We start from the raw sequence: 20,797 nt of genomic DNA on the forward strand, positions 1-20,797 counted from the left end.
GTACTTTCTGTGCGCTGGTAACATTGAAATATGAAAGTATGCATCTTTCATATCCAATGTTGCCATGTAATCCCCCTGCACCAGCAGCGGGATTACTTCCTGCAATGTTGTCATTCTGAACTTTTGCAGTTTGACATATTTGTTCGCTGGACGCAGGTCTAAAACAGGGCGCATGGTGAGATCCTTTTTGGGTACAAGGAAGTACACTGAATAAATACCCTTGGTTACCTGATGAATGGTGACGACTTCTAAGGCGCCCTTTTCCTGAAGGATCTGCACCTCTTCCAGCAGAATTTGCAGGTGTGCTGGCGATGGGTGTCTGCTCTTCGGTGGATGGTATCGAGGCGGCCAGTGGAACTCTATGCAATAACCGTGGATGACGCTCTTGAGCACCGACTGGTCTGAAGTGATCCCCCTCCCATGCGTGAATGAATGATGACAGCCGTACCCCGACCGGGGAGGCATGGCACGGGACCCGGGCTGGCGAGCTATTTTGATGCTGAGCCCGGGAAGCCTCTTGGGGTGGAGTTTCTGCCTCTATCCTTGCCTCTGCGCTGTCCCCTCTGTTGATATTGGCTATTGCCAGTTGAATCTTGTCCAGAGGACCATGGAGTATTCCCTGTGCCATATTGTCTGTGTGGAGATCGGGAGATGGACTGACCCCGAAAGGAACCACAAGAATTTGCACCTCCCCGCTGTTGAAAAGGTTTTGCTGTGATTTGGTTGAGATATTTCAGTGTCTCATGCTCTTTTTTCACCGTTTCCAAGGCGTCATCCACAGCCTTACCGAACAAGTTTGATTCTTCCACAGAGTTGTTTATCAAAGAGGCCTGAGTCTCTGGCTTAAAACCTGAATTCTTTCGCCAGGCGTGACTCTTGAGAAGAGTACCCTGTGCCAGCCTGCGTCCTGCTGTCTCTGTAGCATCTAGAGTGTTTTTAAGGATATTGTGGGTCACCTGTCCTCCCTCAGAGACAACCACCAGCAGGCGCAATCACACGGATTCTGGGACCTCTCGGAGGCCTTATTGAAGCAGGCTCCACTGCTCATCACTATAACTTGTGAGAAGAGCAGTATTTGCAATTCTGGGAGAATATGCTGCCGACGTGGTGATACGCTTGCCAAGGCCATAGAGTTTTACAGTCTTTGCCGGGGGAATCCCTAAAGTAGACTGTGTTACCCCAGCCCTTTTCCTGATGTGGCATGCCCCTGAATGTACATAGGGTCAGATGGCCCCTCCAAACAGTTTCTCGACCCAGAGGTTAACAGCCCTTGTAAGGGAAGGGGACAATAAGGAAGGTGCAAGGCACTTCTTAATGGAATTCAGCAGGAGAATAGCTGGACTTGACTGAGTTTTTCCTTTAGAATGTCCTCCACAAAATCAGAGTCCTGAACAGCTTCCTGTGTGGCGATTTGGAAGTGGTCTGCGGCCCTTTTCAGGATGGCATTGAAAGCCATTTGGACGTAAACAGGAGATGGCTGCCTCTGTTGAGGCAAGCAGGGCGGGTCCAGACAAATGACATCTGGGTCAGGAGTTTGAGTAGGTGAGAGCTAAGGTGCTTCACCTGCTGGCTGATCCTGTCCTCAGTCTGGGCACTGGTTAGTTTCATCCTGCCCAAAAGGATTGTCCTCATGGCTATAGACATCCTCATATGTCTCCTCTCATTCTGAAAACTCAAGTACTTCTTCCTGCTGAGTTTGAGTTTGGCTTTGAAGCTTCGGTAAAACAGGGCAGGAATCCTTCCTCCCTAGGTCTCTTGTGAGTAATGAACCCTTCAGAAAAGTCTATAAATTGTGACATTTTGTCCATGTAATTTTGATATCTCTCTCTGATCCACAGGGATGAAACAGAGGTATCTGGAGGATGGAAAGGCTCTCTAGAAGGAGGTGATTCCTCAGATAAAGCCCTAGAGAGGGGCTGAGGCCCTTCTGAGTATTCCTCTCGATGAGAGGGGTGCTTTCAGGTCATTCTGCCGCCGAAACAATAGTCGCAAGATTCTTGCGTAACTTCACCGGGTGCATGGAGGATTTCGACGTGCCTGTAGGCGTCGTTGAGGTTACCGGCTCCACCGAAACCTAGGAGCGGACACTCTTAGACGACGTGTCGGCACGCATGTGCTTTTTAGAAGAGATGCCCTTAAGAGTGGAATGCCCGGACGCATGCCGAGAAGGATGCGTGGAGGGTGACAGACAGTGAGGTTCGGCAGGCATGGCAAAGTTTTCGGCAGGCCTATTGGCGTCTGATGCTCCTTCGACGTATCAGTCAAGGAAGCTCGGGGGGCTGTATCTTTATCTGTGGGTGGTGCATGTGTGCCCATGTCGCCGGGGTGTGATATCCCCATAGCAGTACCGGTGGCCTGACTGTCTGAGAGTAGGACCAGCACCTGGGAACCAGACGGTTCAGCCGGAAGGTCTATGACCTCCACGTCGGAGCCATGGCTGCGGCTAGAGTGCTTGTCACTCGTCAGGCTTTCGACCTGCATTGCGTAGGCAGCCCATCATTTTGTCCACCCATCTTGCAACATCTTGGGATGGAAGAGTTTGCAGGACTTACAGGATCGCTCTTCGTGGTCACGAGATAAGCACCTATTGCATTTGCGATGGGTGTCTTTCCACGGGTATTTTCTGTTACAAGACTGACAAAACTTAAATGAAGTTCTCTCCATAGCAGAGGTAAAAGGTGGCAGCCAGAGCAGAAAAGGAAAGAGGGGAAGAAGAAATGCATTCTCAGAAAAGAATCAACCCAGGGCCCCACTCTACTTACTGTAAGGGCCTGGCCGGAGGGCCGAGGCCACGCGGTCGACAGACGTTGATCGATGCACCAGTCACAGAAACAGCAGTTGGATGTCGTCGGTGTAGAGCTCCACAAAGTGGTAGTCGAAGAGAAGTCAAAGACTAAACGACCATTGGTCGCGGGACAACGAATCATTACTTCAGCAATATTAACTCTGACGAGCTACGCATAAGGCGACCAACTAGTTGGGCGGAAAAAAATAATCAGAGACCTCGATGCGTGAGGGATTTTGGGTACACTGCACGTCACGTTAGGGATAGTGTTAGCCACGCCCATGTCGACATCTCCTTTCGATCCGCGAAAAAGATACTCCACGATTACCAATTGAGTGTCTGACTGTATGCACAGCATGTGATTCTAAGCAGATTAACAAGCATCGGAAATGTGGGTTACCTGGAAGTGAATGAACGGGGTGGTGTAGGTTTGTACTCTTTTGGAACCCTGCTGCTCTAGGATTACCCAAGTAGTTTCCGAATGAAAGATGGTGTGTGGAGGTCAGCAGCGATTTGAATGATGTGTGTGTATGACTGGTGAGTAAGGTTACCCTTTAACCCTCTACCCATTATGTTTCTCATAAAAGTACTAGGAACTGCTAAGATTTTATCCTAACACATTCAGAGATATGACAGACCCAAAGAAGATGAACGAAGCTCTGCTACAGAATCTTTTGGATTATTGAAACCCATCTCCTGACCAGAAGGAAGAACCTGGATCCATTCTTCAGGTGTTTTTGTGACACTCCAACTATAGGACTTGCCTGTATTGTGTGATCGCTGAAAGCAAGGGATGCATCCTGACCTCCCAGGATAGCTGTTGCTTTTGCTGGAAACTGTTCAAGCATTCATCTGTGTAGCGTGATCCCGGTACCATTCTCCTCATGTCCTGATGCACCTTCAATACAGCAACCTGTGGCCCCCTGGCTAGGGTGACTTTTACTGAATCTTCATTCTCAAGGCACTTTCTTGCCATTTGTACACCTTCATAGTTTCACGGGTTTTTCAGACATCAGCTAGTCAATGTTCTGTTCCTCTGTCCAGGGGCTTAGTTTGCTGACTTGCCCATTCCAATGACAATGGCGACTTTACCTGATGCTGCTCCAACAGGTTAACTCCGCAGTTTTTCACTGGAATGAGTCTGTATTTTTTGCTATTGTAATCTCCTGTTAGGGGGGCCTTTACTCACCTGTGTGGGGGTTGGGGTTGTCTTCTATTCTTCTGGGGTTGCAGGGTCCCCTTGATGAGCTAGCACATCCAGAACTGGGCCATTAACTTCCCTGCTGATGACATCCATAGTCACCTCTGCAATCTCCGATCCTGGATAGTGGCGAGTGAAATGCAAACTGCACTGCTTTTGATGGGTTCTCTTATCCTTCCAGATGTTTCTTTGGGCCAGAAGTGCTCACAGGGCTCAGTGTGCAGACTTCATACTTAACACCATAGGTTAACATTACCCCATCAATTCTTATGGGCCCATTGACATTGGGGCTTAGCTGCAATAGTGTTTGAGCCCTTTGAGCCTACAAAGTCTAGTTGGACTTTGTGGACTTGTGGAACCATGCCATCACCCAGTTATGTGCATTACCATATTTTAAAGAGTTATTTTACTATGTTACTTACCTGTACATTTTGGAGTTATTTCTACAGATAGATTGTTTAGGCCTTCCATTATTTTGTGATAATCAAAACAATTTGCTGTACCTTTAAACTAGTTTATATGTTCTTGAGGGCTATACATTGACTACTCATGTCATTCTACCACTTGGAAAGCCAGGAACTGAACAGAAAGATTGTGCAAGCCAAGTACGTTGATATATCTGGGTGCTTTAAATTGAGCCTAAAGGAAATCTCCCTAACGGTTCCAAAACAGTGCAGCGTTAAGGTCCAGTGATGTGTCCAACAAAACAGCGCTTACCAGAATTTTTCAAGCAATGTTTTTTCTCGTTTATGTCACTTAAACACAAATATACTACCAGCGCTCATCAAAACAAAAGCTTTACACGCTCTGCAATGCTTAATTGTAAGGATTTTTTCACACATTACTGCAATCCATAAGTGTGCGTGCAGATTGCATGCACAACAATCCAATATTTACAGTTGAATGTTTTGGGATTATTGAGAGTTGCACAGAATTGTTCTGTGCAAGATGTTAGGTTCGAGAGAAGTACACAATCGCACAATCTTCTTGATTGTAAAACACCCCATGGTGAAGTATGCCGACGACCTTCCCTCACCTCCACTTAGCCAATCCACAAACCGCACCTACCTTAAGACGCTCTATAGCTTCCTCTCCACCAGGTGTGGACATGATCCTCTCTTGAATGCTTGTTACAGTCGCCAGGCCCACTTGGCTGTTGAGAGACCCGGATGAAGGGGAGGTATTGAGGCAGCCCATCGATGCTGTGGAAAGAGGGCCAGGCCGTTGGTTCTCTGAAGCTAGCAAGTACCTATTCTTATTGTTCTGAATATCTTTCAGATCTGAGAGAGAAAGACAGGAGGGGATAGGGGAAGTGCCACAGACAGAAAGGAGCCAGGAAGAGAAAACAGACAGGAAGGAAACAGCAACATGAGAAGAGACACACAGACAAGTCTACAAAGCAGGCAAACGCAAAAACACTGAGGGTTGCAGTACAGCCGTTAGAAAACTGAAGCAAGTATCACAGAGACAGCGAGGTGGCAAGGAGGAAAATGTACTGAATCCTCTAAATTCAGAAAATGACAACTATTGCAAATGCAACTGCAGAAGTAAAAAATGCCATGCCAGAAACTCTCTGGTCAATCCCATCAATTACACCTCGCTGACTCATGGTACACCTTCCACAAGCATTTAGGTTTAACTGGCCCACAACTTAGCTAAGCCATTCAAAAGCAGCACAAAGCCAGGCATATCACCAAACACCACATAATGCAGGAGAACAAGAGGAGACATTTACAAACAACCCAGCCCCCCTAATGTAAACTTGCAAAGAACGTGGGGTCAAAAAGGGATGAGCAGGTAAAGGGAGTTAAGAGTAAGGCGAGGGCCTGAGGTGATACAATTTTAGCAATCTTAATGTTCCTCAGAGGCATTAAAAAAAAAAAAAAGAACAAAAACCATCACCTTATGCCGGCAATGTAAACTTAATACCATGACATGACCCTTGAACTGATGTTGGAGAATTTTGGACCAATGGGCACTAATCTTCGAGCTCTTAGAGCAGGAGCTCTTTGTCAGATAGGTTACTTGGGGAAAACCGTATGAAGTTATTTAAGTAAAACTTACTTATGCAGCAATACACCAAAACCTCACAAACAAGCAATGATATTGCTAGACTGCGACTACAACATAGCTTGACCCCCAGCATGTATCAACCAAGCCTACACCCACTGCCCAACCCTCCCCTCTCCACTCCACTCCACTCCACTCCTATGCTGAATCCCTGCACACATAAAACGCTAAAGTGGCAGCGAAGGCCAAGCAGGAAAGCAAGCTGCACATCATTTGAGTCCAGAGCAAATAGGCCAAAAACTTGCAGCTTTGACAGAGCGTGTCCCTACACAAACAATGACAGGGGAGCCAAAAGGTGTAAGTGATCAGAGGCAGGGCTAACAGAAGTTTCTAGTCGGTTCACCATAGACACATGTTCATTTTGTAAATTTTCTCATTAAAATTGCTCATGCCCAATGCCAATAATTGCTCATGTTCACAGGGAGACAACTAGAACAGGGTTTGATAACGGGCAGAGACAATTGGAAAGGTTCCGTGTATTCATGGGAGTTATGAGTAAAACGTGTGCTATGACCAAACTGCCAAATAGTTGGGATTAAATATGGGGACACTAGAATGGAGGGAAAGTGTGGGTACTCTACAACCTCTCACCTCTTTATCAACATGAAAACGAATATGGACACCCCCATTTATCCATTATGAATGTAATATAGTTCGATTTGACATTAAATATGCAGTTGACCCCCACCCCAAAATCTTGTATAAATAACGCAATGCCAAAACCCCAAATCAACCCGTTGGTTAAGGGATTCTGCTGGGGAAGGGGCAGGGAGATTTGATCCATTGTTCATCATCTCAAAGCTTGCAGTCTCCCTTTAAGGCACAAGCGTGGAAGGAGCAGGGCCTTTCAGCATTACCAGAACCGAGGGATGCAGCTAGGGAAGCAGGGCAGATGGGGCAGGATCTTAATGATGCACCCCCACTCATAACTCAACCACCTTTAGTCTTCTTAGTGCTGAAATTCAGGCTGGGACAGCTCTATGGGAATGCAGAGTTGTTACTGTGCCGCCTTGCTCTGAACATCAAGGCAGTGTGGCTGACATGCATGGCTCAGTCCCAAGCTGTGCAGGCACAGGCAATGAAGCGAAGAGGAGCTGTAGTACTAACACGCTATACACACATTTGTTTTCATTGGCATTGTAATCACCTCCCAGCGAATCAACTGACAGGAAGCAAAAAGGGAAATACAAGATGGGTGACAGGTCAGGCTTGGCGATACAACAACATTTTAGAATCTTACCCTTCAACAAAAACATTTACCATTCGATGCAGCATTCTTTCTCAGTAGCAAAGAAAGAATATTCAGCTAAAGTCGTTTTTGATACATTGCCCCTTTTCCGTTTCTGAGTTCTACAATCTCACTTCAATGAAGTGTTTCCAAAAGCGTCGACTGACTTCCCAGTGTAGTTGTTTTGCACATTTCGGGGGCTAATTCTGCTTCTAATTTGTGGAATGTGTCTTGGGATATGGAGGTTGGTTAATCATGGCGTAAAGTAGCTCTCCGCACAATTATGAATCTTGGACCATGTGCAGTTTAATGGCGTTCCCTCGATGCATACAAGCCTTTTTTACCAATCTGCCATTTTCCTTGCTGAAAAACACTGGCACTCATGTATTTGAAGATCGGACAAAATCAGAATAAACAAATTACAATGTAAAGAGCACACTTCCCTTTCACTAGTGAATGTGGTTGCTACAGACAGTCATCACCGGTTACGTGTCAAACTTAGATAACTGCTGTGCGAAGCTTCTACTCCTTAGATAACTGATGCAACAAATGACTGATACACTTAATACAAATGTGTGTTTTGTTGCATTGATTTTAGTTTTTACAACTACAGTTCATTGGGCCTCATTACACGGTAGGCGGTGAACCATGGCGCTATTAGCGCCATGGTTCATGCCGGTAAAATACCGGCACAGCCTTGGTGGAAAGGGGAATTACCGCCCTATTCCAAGGTTGGTGGGGCGGTAATTCCCCCTTCCACCATTCCCCTTCCCCATTCCCATTTTTGCCCCATAGGGCATAATGGGAATGGGGAAGGTGCTAATTACGGTACCGCAAATTTGCGGTGCCGTAATTAGCACAGAGGTCCCTTTGCGGTTTGGTTTTTAACACCTGCAAAAAGCAGGCGTTAAAGTACCAACCCGCAAAGGGACCTCGTAATAAGGCGGTATGGGTTAACTGTCACCTGTACCATTACCGGTGACCGTTAACCCTTACCGCCTTCCGTGTAATGAGGCCCATAATCTTCAAACCTTATGTCTCAATCGGAAAAGAAAACATCAGTGGATGTCATTCCCATGTTATTAGTCAACAGTATATGATTAAACCTACTAAAGCTTATAGTCCACTTTAAAATACATTCTGCAGTTCTTCCCAGATCCCTGAACTTATTATGAGTGTCCATCCTTATGTAGCAATGAAAAGTTGCGTCTTTCTCCATAGCTCTTAGACCGCTATAGTGGTGAGGTGCACAGTATAAAAGCTAATTAACATAACATACCATACATAGCTGAACTCAGATCCCATAAAGTAACTTTAGGAGTGTAAATTACCATATTTTAACACCCCAAATATCGTCATAGAAACCTACTGTCGGGCACTTAGTTTGAAGACAGGATTTCTCTGAACATTTAAACCTTAAGACAGAAAGAGCTGCCTAGGCTCCCTCTGAAACCACAAAACCACGCTGGGCTTTCTCTCATAACACTGTACATCTGGGCCCCTCCTTGGGTCATCACCAATACAGGGTGCATTATAGAAACTAGATGGTCCCCATATCTTCTATCTTTTCCTCATCTGGAAATTCAATAACGCCAGAAGCTGTTGAAAACTAGCCTAGCGTTTAAGCCACATGCCTAAAGACTACACATTGGACATGCACCACAAAGCACATTTCAGTGCTAAGAGTAGTCTGGATGCAAGCACTCAAAACAAAAAACCTAAGGGTCCACGGCCAGAAACTCTTTAAATATTTTTCCTTTGCAAGTATTTTAACGGCACAAAAGGAAAAAATACCAGAGGCAGCAAGTGTAAAATAATAAAAATAATTTAAAAAAGGAGGGAAAAGAGCAAAAGAATAGGCATATACAATGCATCCAATCCTGCCACAGCAAGGAAAAGGATTGACTGACAAAATACTTAGTGTGAAGTGAGAACCTCAGGGCTCATTTCCCATGCACACACTCTGGCTTTGATAATTTCAGAGCTTTTTTGCTGAAATACCATAAGTATGAAGGAAAGCGTATGGAACGCAGGAATGAAGGTTTTGGGAGCCTATAGAGCAAAGAAAAATGGGTAGAAGGAAGGCGCTTCCTAAAGGAGTCAAGGGGTGCCCATTCAATTATGGGTTACATTCCCGGTCCAGAAGGTATCACAATTCCTCTTGAGTATGTTCCTCTCTAAAATGTCCTCAAAAGATATCTCTGCCAACACCGAAAGTGGCTCGGTAGAGCGCTCTCCCATTCCTACCATAGGAGCAAAAATGAAATCACGGTTAAGGTTCTTAAGCTGTGTTAAAACGGCTTGGTGCCAGACAGACTGCTGTGTTTTCCTCCTTATGCTAGTATTCAGATTGTTTATCCCTATGATCCACCATTTTCCTCTGAGGTATGTAGGATGAATAAATGAGAGGCAGTGTGTGTAGGCTGGCATGCCAGGGGGAGCCACAGTGGCCGACTATGGCAAGCGCAGGGTTATGTATCACCAGCAGCAATCCATGATGCAGTCAGTTTAGTCCAAGGGGGCCTTTGTTTACAAAGGGTAGATGATTAATGGGATTTACAGCATTTGTGCCCCACCCATTGAGTAAGCTCATTTGGCACCCTCGCCCTAGCTAGTTTTAGCTAAGCCCACCAAGGTTGTACCTTGGTATGTAGCGACCCTCTTCAAGATATTAACACTCCCTAAATGTCTTTACATGCTACAAAATGCTCCACTCTCTGTTCCCAAAGTTGTCTTTGCAAGGATTTATGTTGTTCTTTCGGGAATAGCGATAGGGGGTTTTGGGGAACAGCCCCATATCGTCCCGACAATAAAGAGAAGGGATGGATGAGAGGGAAACCACCGGCGCAAGTGCTCTATGGGGCAGGAAAGGGAAGACGGACCTCCCTCAAATGATACAACACATCCGGCAGGTGTGGACTGAAGTGCATAAGTATATCGGAAGGGGGAGGGGTGTAGGTTGACCCTGGCTCAACTCCTCTGGAATACTACACACCTACCTGAGATACTCAAAATGGGACTTTCGAGTCTGGGGAGGACTATCGGATAGTCACCCTGGCGGATGTGGTGCATGAAGGACGATTCCTCCCCTTCGAGACACTGCAAGGTACGTACGGAATGCTGGGTAGGTAACGATGTAGGCACTTACAACTCACTCATGCCATGGGATTCCAGTTTCAGTCCCTGGGAAAGGTTGCAAGCAGTTCAACCCTCCGGACTATGGAACTGACTCTACTGAGGGGAAAGTGGGAAAAGGATACTAGCTCACTGGGGCCCGAGGAGTGGGTAGAAGCGTTAATGTTCCCGTGAGAGAGGGATATCGGCCAGGCTCCGCCTTATTATGTTTATTATTCCCAGACAGCGCTGGCTAAATGGAGCAAAATAGATAATGACTGTTTATGGTGTGGAAGACCAGGGGGTACTTTCTTCCATACGCTATGTGAATGTGAACAGATTCAAGTTGTGTGGGGAGGTGTATGGATAGGCTGACTGCGTTACTTGGTTCTGAGGGGGCTTAAGGATCCAAAACTGGTGCTGCTTGAACAATGGGGAGGTGGGGCTGGATTTGCTAAATATCAAGAGTATTTTTGTCTGTAGCAATCGGGCTATTGAAAAGGATCATTTCTGCTTCATGGGGCTCAGCGGATCGTCCACGCATTAGTCAATGGATGGCCAAAGTAGGGTGTATAATGCACAAGGTTGCCCCTCAAAGTTTCAGAAGGTATGGGGCAGGTGGGAGGGTTAATATGTATTAATGACTTCTTTTTGTCTTTCGCCAATTGTCTTGTACAAGTCCAATTGTGTCTCTTCTTGTGAAGCTGTGGCATCTATTGTAGCCATCGTATAGTGATATACAACTAAGCAATGATATTTGTTGATTGGTTATGTTCTTATTTAAAAATTTTAAAAAAAGATGTAACCCAAAAAAAAAAAGTTTGTACCTTGGTACGTGTCACAGCTTTAGATCTAGGTGAACCTCTGGCACAAACACAGGTGTTTGACCTGTGAGGCACCTCTGAGCTTGCTTGGGTAACACACCATAAGGTGTGGTGAAGAGCTCAGTGAACCTATACCAGTGTTAATCCAGCCACAATAATTTGCCTGGTGGTAAACCAGCGAGAAAAAAAGCAAACTTTTACTTGCCCTTCTCAAAGTTGAATCCTTGTGTGTAAGGCATGAAAAAAAGTGCTAAAAGAAAATCCCAAAAGGATCCCAAGCACTGTAAAAAGTAAGAGCCATCAGCAGAAAATGCTTTCCCGCAAAAAGCGCAGCAGCTAAACCTCAAGTCACAGGGAACTGATTGGAGCAAGCTCTAAAAGCAAAAAGTATATTTGAGCGAGATGAACAAACATGCCTCATGATGCGCCTGTCCTGTTCAAACAGGAAAAAGCAATTGTGCTTAGAGTCTAGAGCATGTGGGAGGAAGCTCCGACATGTGTGAGGTTTGGTCCCACATGGACTCAGGATAATTTTTCGCATTTAATACTGCAGAGCATTGTGCTACAGCCTCATTCCATTGATAGGCCCAGCATCACATGAGTGTGGTGGAAAGCAGCAAGCCCTGGTAGTACAACAGGACATGCTCAATGGCTTTGTGATATGGACAGCAAAAGGAACTGTGCTCTGGTGAGGCAGTGTCAGGCAGACTGTTCTAGAAGGCATTCAGGCTGTATTTGCCTGCCTCATCCAATTAAAGTATGCAGATTCCCACTAGCATATCCTGGGCATGATCAAAATGAAAAGTCCAAAATATCTGGGCTCTGGCAATCCTCATTGTTTTTTTCTTTGCCAGGCATGAAAAATATGCAATATAAGTGTATGATAAAATACTAAAAAGGTATTTAATCTCTCCCGTAACTAGTACCACTCTATACTATCCATGTGACTTTAGCGCTCCATTAATAGCAGCTCTTGGGCTCTAGCACCATCCACCGAGTGCCCCCAACGACAACTTACTGTCAAGAATATCCCCCAGTCCCTGGGCACGCAGCAGATCCTTCAGTCGCGTCACTTCCTCCTTCAGCTCACGCACCAACTTGGCGTTGGGATCTTCGTTGATGATGGCATTGCACTTTATCTGTTTTGCACGGTCAGCATACCTGAAAGAATCATTTGAAGAAAGTATTACAATGTAAATGCTTCCAACAAGTGAGGTTGCCAGTCATTGAAAATTGGGTGATCACAAAGCCACAAATAAGACAGTTTGGTCACCAACACCTGGGGCCAGATGAAGAAACCACATGGATAGTCAGTTTGAGGCACATACAGAAGAGACTTCTAAATGTGGGACAGCAGGGTAATGCCATGTAAAGGATCTAGTAGTGTAATAAACACCTAGAGTCCAAAAACAACCTCAACAGTACAATAAATACCAAACTGGAAATGAGAATAAGCCATGCAAAGGTTACAATAGTATAATAAAATGGTGGATTTGCAATATAACAGCAGCACAATAAATACCTAACTGGATTTCAGGCTTGAGGATCTAAAACACAATTTGTTCAAAACACCTTTCCTTTCGCCTCTGAGTGGACAGAACTAATTTTTAGGTTTTTGTTAATTGAAAGTCTAGGGTAAAAAAAAATCCCTAAAGTGGATACAACAGTATACCTTTCTCATTAGAACCCAAAGAAGAACCCAGATTAGCATGGGGTTCTTTTTAATGTAGGAGAAGCCATGTTAAACCGCATAACATGCCTTTGTGCAACATGTCGTGTCACATGGTGCCCAGACTGAGGAAGAAATCATCTGGGCAATTTAGTAATCTCAAGAGGTTTATTGAGGCTGCAAGTGTCCAGAAGCCCAGGAAGTAATGTTTGAAAAATTATGAGTTAGCCTTTTGTAAATATCTGTTAATGGGGAGGTTACTGAATAGTGCTGCTGCCAACCTTTTAATGGAATGAGTCCAGATTGAGAAAAAGGAGTATGTGTTTTGATAATTAGTAGCATAAACGTATGACTACGACTAAATCTGCAGACACCAGGCCTCAAGCCTGCTTGAGGTTAATAAAGTAAACCAAAAGTGTTTTTCATATATCCTAAACTCTCTTCAAGCAACAACATTAGATGCTGGAAACCAATGGCCAAAATAATTCGTTACTGTTTGATTGATTGATATTTTATTTCTATCGTGCTCGTACACAAGTGTTTAAGAACGCGACAAGGCAAGGGAGGGGGAACAGGGGAGATAAAAACAGCGATCTTACTAGGCCCAGTGACATTGAGAACGCGCAAGTGCATGGGAGAGGGGGAGGGGAAAAGTACATGGAAGGGGGGAGAGGTGGAAAGTGCGAAGCAGAGGAGAAACAGATTAATAACAATAAATAATAAAGGCAACAAACAGTGGTAATGCAGCCAGCAATTTGCAAGTGCTAGGTTTAAGGCAGCAGGCAGGGTAGGTCTGATAAGTGCAGGAAGAAAAAGGGGGGGCTGTATGGGTACAGATACAGACCCCAGTGCAAGGGGTGGCCCGGAGGCAGTGCGGGAGGGTGGCAGGATGAGCAAGTACCTGGGCCCAAAAGACAAAGGATGGCCAGGTGCACTGTGCCAACAGAGAACAGATCAGCAGGGGAGAGGGGAAGCGAAGGCAGAAGAAAAGAGGAAGGTCTTGAGGTGCTTCCGGAAGCGGAGATGGTTCTCCTCAAGTTTTAGAGTGGCAGGGAAGCTGTTCCAGAGGGAGGCCCCAGATGAAGACAGAGATTTACCCCCAGCTCGTTTCTTAGAAAAACGACTGACCCTTAGGGAGTTGGAGGTAGAGGAGCGAAGAGCTCGAGAGGGGAGGTATTTGCGGAGGGATAGCTGAAGGTATTTTGGACCCAGGCCCCAGAAAGCCTTGTGGACAATGCAGAGGGTTTTGAATTTAATCCTTGCGTCCACTGGGAGCCAGTGGAGAGATTTCAGAGCTGGAGAGATACGATCCCAGGGCTTGAGGCCAAGGACAAGTCTTGCAGTCCTGTTCTGGATTAGTTGAAGAGGGCAGAGACTAGAGGCAGGTAGATTTAGAAAGAGGCTGTTACAATAGTTCAAGCTAGAGAGAACCAGAGCTTGAGATACCATGAGCTTCTGGGGGAAGGAGAGGAAAGGCAGAGTACCTCTGAGGAGGTGCAGTCGGAAATGTGACTTTTTAGAGACCTCAGATGTGGGCGGAGAAGGAAAGGGTGGAGTCAAAGATGACCCCGAGGTTCTTAGCCTCGCAGGGAGGGGTAGGAGGAGGGCCAAGGGAGGCCGGCCAGAGAGTGAGGGGAAAGGATGTAGAAGGTGTGCCGATGAGGAGGATCTCCGTCTTGCTGGCATTCAGACAAAGATCATTGGCGGCACACCAATCTTGAATGGCAGTTAGGCAATCAGAGATGAGAGAGGGAGAGGAGGGGGCAGAGGGCAGCTTGAAAATGAGTTGAGTCGTCAGCGTAGCACTGGAAATTTGAGCAGAAAATGGCAATGCAGTGGGCGAGAGTTGCCAGGTATTGGTTGAAAAGCGGAGACGGTTGAGCAGGATGGTATGGTTGACCGTGTCAAAGGCAGAAGAGAGATCGAGGAGGATGAGGACAGATGGCATGTTACAGTCAAGGTTGGTGAGCAGATCTTCACGGATGTTTAGGAGAGCAGTTTCCATGCTTCTGGCAGCTCTGAAGCCAGACTGGTGGTCATGGAGACAGCCAACAGAATTGGAATGAAGGTTAAGCTGAGAGATGGCCAACTTTTCCAGGAGTTTGCCAAGAAAGGGAGTAATGGAAATTGAGCGATAGTTAGCGGGACAAGAAGGATCAGCTGTGGGTTTCTTGAGAAGAGGATGCACAAAGGAGTGCTTCAGAGGGGAGGGGAAGGTTCCAGAGGCAAACAAGTGGTTGCAAAAATCAGCAAGGGCCGGAGTGAGGGTGTCAATGTGGTCCTTGATGGTTTTAGAAGAACAGGGATGAACCTGTTTTGAAGAGGCTTTCATAGATCGGACTTGTCTAGCAACCTCGTCAGGGGTGAAAAGAGGAAAGGACGAGAAGGATGGTGGGAGGGTGGCTAAAGAGCGTCAGCAAGCACAGATGGAGAGGGAAGAGGAGGAGTTTGGGTGGAGAGGGTGGACAGGATGTCCTGGGTTTTTTAAATGAAGTGAGAGGCAAGGGCATTGCAAAGAGCCTGGGAGGCAACAGGAGGGGTAGAGATTGCAGCAGGGTTGGCCAGCTCCTTGCAGATTTTAAAGAGTTCGGCCGAGTTGTTAGATGCCGCAGAGACACGAGCTTCAATGTGGACTCTCTTCTTGGTGAGGACAGAGTCGGTATTGCCTTTGTAGCAGGCGACAGGCCAGTTTGTCAGAGGATGAACAGGAAGTCCTCCATTTCCTCTCAGCTGCCCTTCACTTACGTCTAAGTGTAGCTAGGTCAGAGTCATACCAGGAATTGCACTTGGCTTTGGACTTCAAACAGATCCTCATGACAGGGGCAAGAGCATCAAGCGTATCAGAAATTGAAGAGTAGAGCAGAGACAGGGCTGTATCAGGATGAGAGACAGCCAAAGGTGGAGGGGGGAGAGAAAGTGGCGGCAAACGCCTCAATTGACAGATGCTTCATGGACCGGATGTCCGAGAAGGTAGGTGGCAGTGTTGCGGTAGGCTTGGCTTGGGGGGGGAAGAGAGGGAGAGATGAGATGAGAGGAGGGAGTGATCGCTCCAGGAGAGAGGAGTGGTCAGAGGGATGGAGAGGGGGAGGTCAGAGGAGATCAAGACATCGAGTGTGCGCCGTGCAGAGCGAGTCGGGCCAGAGGGGAGGATCGACAGGGAGAGGGAGTCGCAGAGGTCACGGAAGAGTACAGAGGAGGAGCAAGGAGAGTCTAAATGTATATTTAGGTCAACGAGGAGTCGTCGAGTGGTAGAGGCCAGGAGGGAGGAGGTAGAGGCCAGGAGGAGAAGTTTCAGATGGATTTTCATAATAAGCCATGTGGCCAGATTTCAAGAGGCCAAACTGTTCTGGTGAGCAGGTAAAAACACTAATGTCTAGTGTGAGAAACCAAAGGGTGTCCCATCAGCTAGTCCCCGGGGATGGATAGATAGATAGCTATCTCTTTCCCCCACCCTCTCCCCTCAGGGCACAGCCCTCGCCTTTGGATCCAGACCCTGGGGGTGCATAGTGTGGGAGGATCACCTCAGTGAGGAAGCTGATGGTGAGACAGGGTATTGAAGAAAGTTTGAAGCGGTAACATTAAATAGCAAGTGAAGGCTGCACACATGTGGATGAGACGGGAAGAAAGGCAGACCTGTGAATGAACTTTGAAGTAAGGACAGCTGCGAAATCAGCGATACTGAGTAACGGAGTGGGGTGGGGGAGGCAGCAAAAGGAAGTAGCACACTCAAAAGTCTCTGTGAAAGGTGCATTGTTTGTAACAATAAAGTGAATGAACTACAGAAGTGAAGTAAACCAAAATTAACTCCTAGAGAAGGCGAGAGTGAAAGTTGCACCTTCTTCTGTTAGTCGAAGTGGTCCTGCGGATGTCTGTAAAGAAAGCCAAGCACATTTGAAAGTCTTCGACACCCAAAAGTGCTCTGAGCCCGGCTGAGGGAGACCTGAAGTGTAATGAGCTTGGGGAATGGAGCCCCTTTCAAGCTTTGTTGAACTTTGTGCTGAAAAGGTCTGAGCCTGACAGAGGGGGGCCTACATGAATTTTTTGTTGAAACATTACTTGGAAGTGAAGAGAGACTTTAACGTGAAAGGCCAGGTGGGTCTCAATCCATGTTTTGGAACTTTTTATTGTACTGAAAACTAGCCAGAGTGTGTCATCCTGTCTACAGGGACCGCCTTCCTCCGTGTGGTCTAATGTGGGGAGGAGACCTGGTTCAGTTACATTTATTTGTTTGAACACTGATCTTTCCTTTGCATACATTTCTCCTTTTTACACTTTTTGTACAAGAAATAGGGCAGGCGTTAGGTTTTTGTTAGCAGAGGCCATTTTGATTTGCCTGAGTCCACTAGAACGGTTTTGTTTATTGTTTGATGGTAGAGACTACTCACATCTTTGTTATAGGGCAGAGTAGGAGTTTTCCAACCACAGAAACTTCAATAAAGGTTTTACAAAATGTACCTTTTGTGTCTGTGTCATACTTGTGATACCATGCCTCCCCCCTACACTAGCCAAACTCGATCAAGGTAGTGTGTGATGTAGGAAGTGTGAAATTGGTGAAAAGGTCAGGTAAGCACAAATAGAGCACTCTTAATACAAGGTAGGTAGAACGTATACAAATGCAGTTATTTATTTAGGAATTAGATAAAACTCTTAGCAATGAAAAGTCACAGGTAAAAACATTAACTACCGTTATTTACACATCCACTTTGGTGTGCAATGCTAAGAGCAACAGCACTTCACTTTTGGGAATTCAGCTTGATCAGTTTAAGGAAACCATAGATACATAAAAAGGAGTGAATACAAAAAAGCAAGTAAGTAACAATCAGTTCGAGAACTAATATGTTGAAAATAAACAAGTTAGAAACCCAGTACAAAACCTTAGAATGTAAGATTCTACACCTTACAAGTCTTTCCCTAGCTAGATAGGAGGTTTCCAGTAACCTAAAGACACAGGCCACAGTGCAGTACTCTTAAGAAGGCTAGGAGTCTGGCCAAGAGTTGGCAAAGCCAAAAAGCAGTTTGCAATCATCTCAAAGATAGAAAACAATTAAAGAAAATGTCTTAGCAGACCCTCTCCCAATCCAACCACCTTCAGGGGAACCTAGGGGAGCGTGAGGGGTCAGTAATCTGAGACTCACAATGGGTTTAGTTAACAAATAATAGGTTACCAACCACCCAGTGTTTTGGGTGACTTCTAGTGGTCCTTGGCAGATCCTGTTCCCCCAGGAATGTCCCAAAGTCAATTTCCTCCAAGGAACAAAAAAAGTCTTCACCAAAGTCTTGAAAAGTTCCAAAGAAACAAAAGTACACACAAATAAAAAAAACAATGGCAAAAGTCTCTTCTTTGTTTGGTGAAAAGATTCTCCTTTAACAGTTCCACAAAGAAATTATGTTATTCACCGTAGTGACCAACGTAACTCCTAGTCCATAGTCCCCTCTCCTCCATACTGTATGGGGCGTCCCTCGCTAGGGATGGGAAAATGAACCTTTTTCACCAGAAAAAATGTTCTTCCCTTTTAAAATTTAGATGAGCACGGGGCACGGGTCCGGGAGCATGCGCTCCCTTGACTCGGCCCACCGGCGCCGCTCCTCAGTCCCCTTTGACGTGTCGGCTATATTACAATTACCTAATGACAGGTTTATTATGGTGCAGGATGGTGGGATGCATGGAGCAAAGGGGACTATGGACTAGGAGTATGTTAGTCAGTACGGTGAGTAACATAACAACCCCTACGTCCTGTCCCCTTTCCTCCTACTGTGTGGGCGATTACAACTGAATGAAGCCCTCGGGAAGAGAGATGCCCTTCTAGGAGAACAAGTTCTTTAAAACTGCCTAGCCAAATGCTGCATCTGATCTGACACTGGCGTCCAAGCAGTAGTGCTAGCAGAAGGCTGATGGAGAAGTCCAAATTGCTGCTTCGCTGAAGGTCTGCCATAGAACGTGTCTTAGGAAACCCACCGCCGTGGCCTTGGCATTGACAGCGTGGGCATGCATGTTTGCTGGCAAGGACATGTGTTGCCCCTCATACACTTTGATGGCCAACACCATCCACCTCGCTATTGACGCCTTGGATGCTTGTGCCTCGTCCTTCAGATTAGGAAAGAACATTGGAAGGAACAAGTTACTTACCTGTAACTGTTGTTCTCCAGCATGGGTCTGGCATGGATTCACATGCTCATGAATATTCCCCGTCGTCAGGCTGGGAATCCTCGGTAAAGAAAAAAAACAGTATCAGTTTCGTTTCTGATCTGTCTTTCGTAGCAATAACCAATCACTGGTCTCTGCGTCACACTGACCACAGCCAATGACTGCCCTCTACCTAAGCACCGCCTCTGGCAGCCATCTTCAGATTTGGAAGCACGTGAAGTGGCAGTATGACCAAGTGAAGAGCCGCAGAGGGGTAGGCGGGAGGGTTCGCATGTGAATCCATGCCAGACCCATGCTGGAGAACAACAGTTACAGGTAAGTAACTTGTTCCTTCTCCAGCATGGGGTCTGGCATGGATTCACATGCTCATGAATAAAGAATACATAGCAGTACACACATGCACAACCACGGGAGGTGGCAAAGGCTCAACATTAAGCATTACATCAAACTCAACATTAAGCATCTTACCTCCTCACCAGGCTCACCTCAGGCGAACAGGTTGCGCAGCACTGCTTGGCCGACCCTGGACTCCTCCCTGGAATCCCGATCGACGCAGTAGAATTTCGTGAAGGTGTGCGTCGACCTCCACGTAGCAGCCCTACATATGTCCAGCAGGGGCACACCAGAAAGGAACGCCGTGGTAGCTGCGATCGCTCTGGTGGAATGGGCTCTCGGACGGCCAGGCAGCGGTCGGTTCGCCAACCGATGACAGTACATGATACAGCCGGAGAGCCATCTGGAAATGGAAGCCTTCGAGAGAGCCTTCCCCTGATTGACAGGTCCAAAGTTCACAAAGAGTTGTGACGTCTTCCGAAAACACTTCGTGCGGTCCACGTAGAACTTCAGCGCTCTAGCCACATCCAGCGAGTGCAAAGTCCTCTCAGCCGGCGACGAAGGCGACGGGAAGAACACAGGCAACACCAAGGGTTCGTTGAGATGGAAGTCCGACGGTACCTTGGGCATGAAGGAGGGGTGCGTCCTGAGCACTACCCTCGTGTCGTGAAAAGTCAAGTACGGGGCCTTGCAGGAAAGGGCCTGGATCTCTCCCCCCCGTCGTGCGGAGGTGATGGCCACAAGAAACGCTGTTTTCCACGACAGAAACTTCAACGGGGCCGAGTGCAGAGGCTCGAACAGAGGTCCCATGAGCTTGGTCAGCACCACGTTGAGCTCCCACGCCGGGGCCGGAGCCTTCACCGGCGGGAACGATCTGAACAGTCCCTTCATGAACTCTTTCACCAGACGATGAGACCACAAGGACGTCCGCCCCGTGGTTCTGGTGTATCGGGAGATCGCAGCAAGATGAATCTTGATGGACGCGTGTGCCAGTCCAGCTTTGGCCAGCGTCAGCAGGTACGGCAGTGCCTGGGGAGCCGTAATCCGTAGAGGGTTAATCTTCTGTGCGTGGCACCAGACAGAGAATCTCTTCCATTTGTGTCCGTAGCATTTAAGAGTCGAGGACGCCCTGGCCTTTGCAAGAACCTCTCTGCAGTCTGCCGGTATGTCGTATCCTCCAAACTCTAGCGCTGCAGGAGCCAGGCCTGCAAGTTCAGCGATTTCGGTCGTGGTGGAGGATGGCGCCTCCTTCCCTGGAGAGTAGATCCGCGTCCACCGGCAGCTTGATTGGCGGGGACGCTGACAAGTCCAGAAGGTCCAGGAACCATATCTGCCTCGGCCACGCAGGTGCGACGAGGATCATCCTGCACCGTGACCTCTTGAGCTGGTTGACGAGCCGGATTAGCAGTGGCAAAGGAGGGAACGCGT

General features: G+C 46.9%; 1 protein-coding gene across 25 annotated transcripts in view; it reads right to left on the reverse strand.

Moving 5' to 3' along the window:
- KIF1B (kinesin family member 1B) overlaps window positions 1-20,797 on the reverse strand; it is a 2,119,562-nt gene that overhangs the window by 1,719,668 nt on the left and 379,097 nt on the right. For 9 of the 25 annotated variants that reach the window (XM_069609979.1, XM_069609988.1, XM_069609978.1 and 6 more), the window contains 2 exons: window positions 12,241-12,383; window positions 5,055-5,188 (listed from right to left, as the gene is read on the reverse strand). In XM_069609979.1, coding sequence (XP_069466080.1) covers window positions 5,055-5,188; window positions 12,241-12,383 — 277 coding nt within the window. Of the gene's footprint in view, window positions 1-5,054; window positions 5,267-7,176; window positions 7,219-12,240; window positions 12,384-20,797 lie in introns of all 25 variants that reach the window. The other 16 variants (XM_069609972.1, XM_069609971.1, XM_069609973.1 and 13 more) reach the window with 4 other exon arrangements.

Source organism: Ambystoma mexicanum, chromosome 8, assembly GCF_040938575.1.
Source record: "Ambystoma mexicanum isolate Mex_15411 chromosome 8, UKY_AmexF1_1, whole genome shotgun sequence".
Taxonomy (NCBI): Eukaryota; Metazoa; Chordata; class Amphibia; order Caudata; family Ambystomatidae; genus Ambystoma; species Ambystoma mexicanum.